This window comes from Colobus angolensis, unplaced genomic scaffold (assembly GCF_000951035.1).
Source record: "Colobus angolensis palliatus isolate OR3802 unplaced genomic scaffold, Cang.pa_1.0 Scaffold385, whole genome shotgun sequence".
In the NCBI taxonomy this organism is placed as follows: Eukaryota; Metazoa; Chordata; class Mammalia; order Primates; family Cercopithecidae; genus Colobus; species Colobus angolensis.
This window is the reverse complement of record NW_012117210.1, coordinates 1-2,050: the sequence shown is the minus strand read 5'-3', so window position 1 is coordinate 2,050 and position 2,050 is coordinate 1. Positions and strand designations below refer to the sequence as shown.

The following is a 2,050-nucleotide window of genomic DNA, read 5'->3' as shown; positions in this document are numbered from 1 at the left end:
TATACACACAGATATGTGTATACACATATACATATACACACACAGATATGTGTATACACATATGCATATATATACACAGATATGTGTATACACAGATACTCACACAGATATGTGTATCTACATATACATATATACCCACACAGATATGTGTATCTACATATATACACACACAGATATGTGTTATACATATACATATATACACACACACATATATATGTGTGTATATATATTTTTGAGATCGAGTCTCGCTCTGTCACCAGGCTGGAGTGCAGTGGTGCTATTTCAGCTCACTGCAAACTCTGCTTCCCGTGTTTAAGCAATTCTCCTGCCTCAGCCTCCCGAGTAGCTGAGACTACAGGCGCCTGCCACGACGCCCAGCTAATTTTTGTGTTTTTAGTAGAGATGGGGTTTCACCATGTTGGCCAGGATGGTCTCAAACTCCTGACCTTGTTATCCGCCCTCCTCGGCCTCGCAAAATGCTGGGATTACAGGGGTGAGCCACCACACCCGGCCTACTGTTACATTTTTTAAAGAGAAAAAGTCTCAGATTTCTGGTTTCAGAACTAAGTATACGTGAGGAACAAATATAAAGAAGGAAGATCAGGAGTTCAGTGTTGGGCTTGCTGAATTTAAAGTGTCTCAAAAGACCTTCAAGTATTATCAAGAGATAAAATCCTTTCCTAGATTTCAGGCCTGAAGGAAAAACAGCATCTGGTTCAAAGTTTTAAGTCTCTGGCTGTGGAAGCTAAGTCACACATCCAGGCTAGATGCAGAACTAGCGTTAGAAGTCAGAGTCTCAACTCCTAGTTTATGGTTCTTCTGCTGCAGGAAGAGAGCGTCTCTGGAACCCTGAGGTACCCTTCTGAGAGAATTTAGCCAATGCTTTTCCATCTGAGACTAACTTCAGTTTATTCAGCCCTTCTCAAGTGTAAACATAGGTCCTCCTAGCCTGTCAATTTAATAGTCTTTCATAATTTTAAATGTTGTTTGGGAAATTATGATCCTGTATCAATTCTCTAGGTAAAGAGCAATCTGCTCATTTAACCCTTCTTATAGTGTAGAAGGCAGGTTTGCGGAGGCAATGTACAATGCTTTTTGGAACCATCTGAAGGAACAACTATTGAGTACTCCTCCTGACTTCACCTGTGCTCTTGAACTTCTAAAAGATGTTAAGGAGGTGAGTAACCAACTCCCATTCGTGGATGGGAAGTTCCTGGGCATCTCAGAACCTAGGATCGTCAATGGCTATTAATATATCAAGTAGCATACTTTTTTTTTAACGTGACCTACTACTTAAATAGATAGGATGGGGCAGCTTCCATTTTATTTGTATGAGATGAAACTTGACCATTGGGCGATAACTGTAACAATATATAACTCAAATAAACAAATTCGTACTGAAACCCCACTATGGTCTATGTGTTTCAGAAGCCCAGAGATGAATAGGAGAGTCCTTGCCCACAAGGAACTTACCTGTTTGAGTCAAAAGGCTATTTCAAGGGAACCTGAAAGATTCCAAATTTGCTATTTTATCCTCACACTTTGGAGTAAAACAATCTAAAAATGTCCTTATCCTTTATTAAGAATGCCTCATCTCCTTGTGGTGGTGTGTATTTCATATTTCTAGTATCCTACACATTTAAAACCACGTTCTTATTTTTATTCATATTTTTACCTCATTCTACCTAAAAAATAATAATGACTACTAATATAACTGATCCCAATGAAACCTTGAATGGTAATTGTCCTCTAAACAGAAAGAAATAATACTCTCTAAGAGACTTAGAGACTCAGTTTTCTGCTCCCCCCACCCCCACCCCCGGCCCCCGCGCCGGCCAGAAGACATAATCTGGGATGCCTTTGGCCTAAGAGTATAGTTCACTGGAGAAAGTTTGAGGTTCTAAACAGAACTTGGCTCCTTTGATTTCCTTTGTTGGGCAGACCTTGCTATCACTGCTATTACCATGGCAGAACCGCCTAAGAAATGAGATAGAAGAAGCTCTGGACACAGATCTCCTCAAGCAGGAAGCAGAACATGGGGCCCTGGATG

At 40.5% G+C, this 2,050-nt stretch overlaps 1 protein-coding gene across 1 annotated transcript in view; it reads left to right on the top strand.

Annotated features, from left to right (window-relative positions):
• LOC105520700 (T-complex protein 11 X-linked protein 1) overlaps positions 1–2,046 on the top strand; it is a gene marked incomplete at its 3' end in the record, with an annotated part of 5,911 nt that extends 3,865 nt beyond the window's left edge. The window contains exons 4-5 of the mRNA XM_011954571.1: positions 1,057–1,177; positions 1,942–2,046. Coding sequence (XP_011809961.1) covers positions 1,057–1,177; positions 1,942–2,046 — 226 coding nt within the window. The remainder of the gene's footprint in view (positions 1–1,056; positions 1,178–1,941) is intronic.
• Between the last annotated feature and the right edge of the window lie 4 nt (positions 2,047–2,050).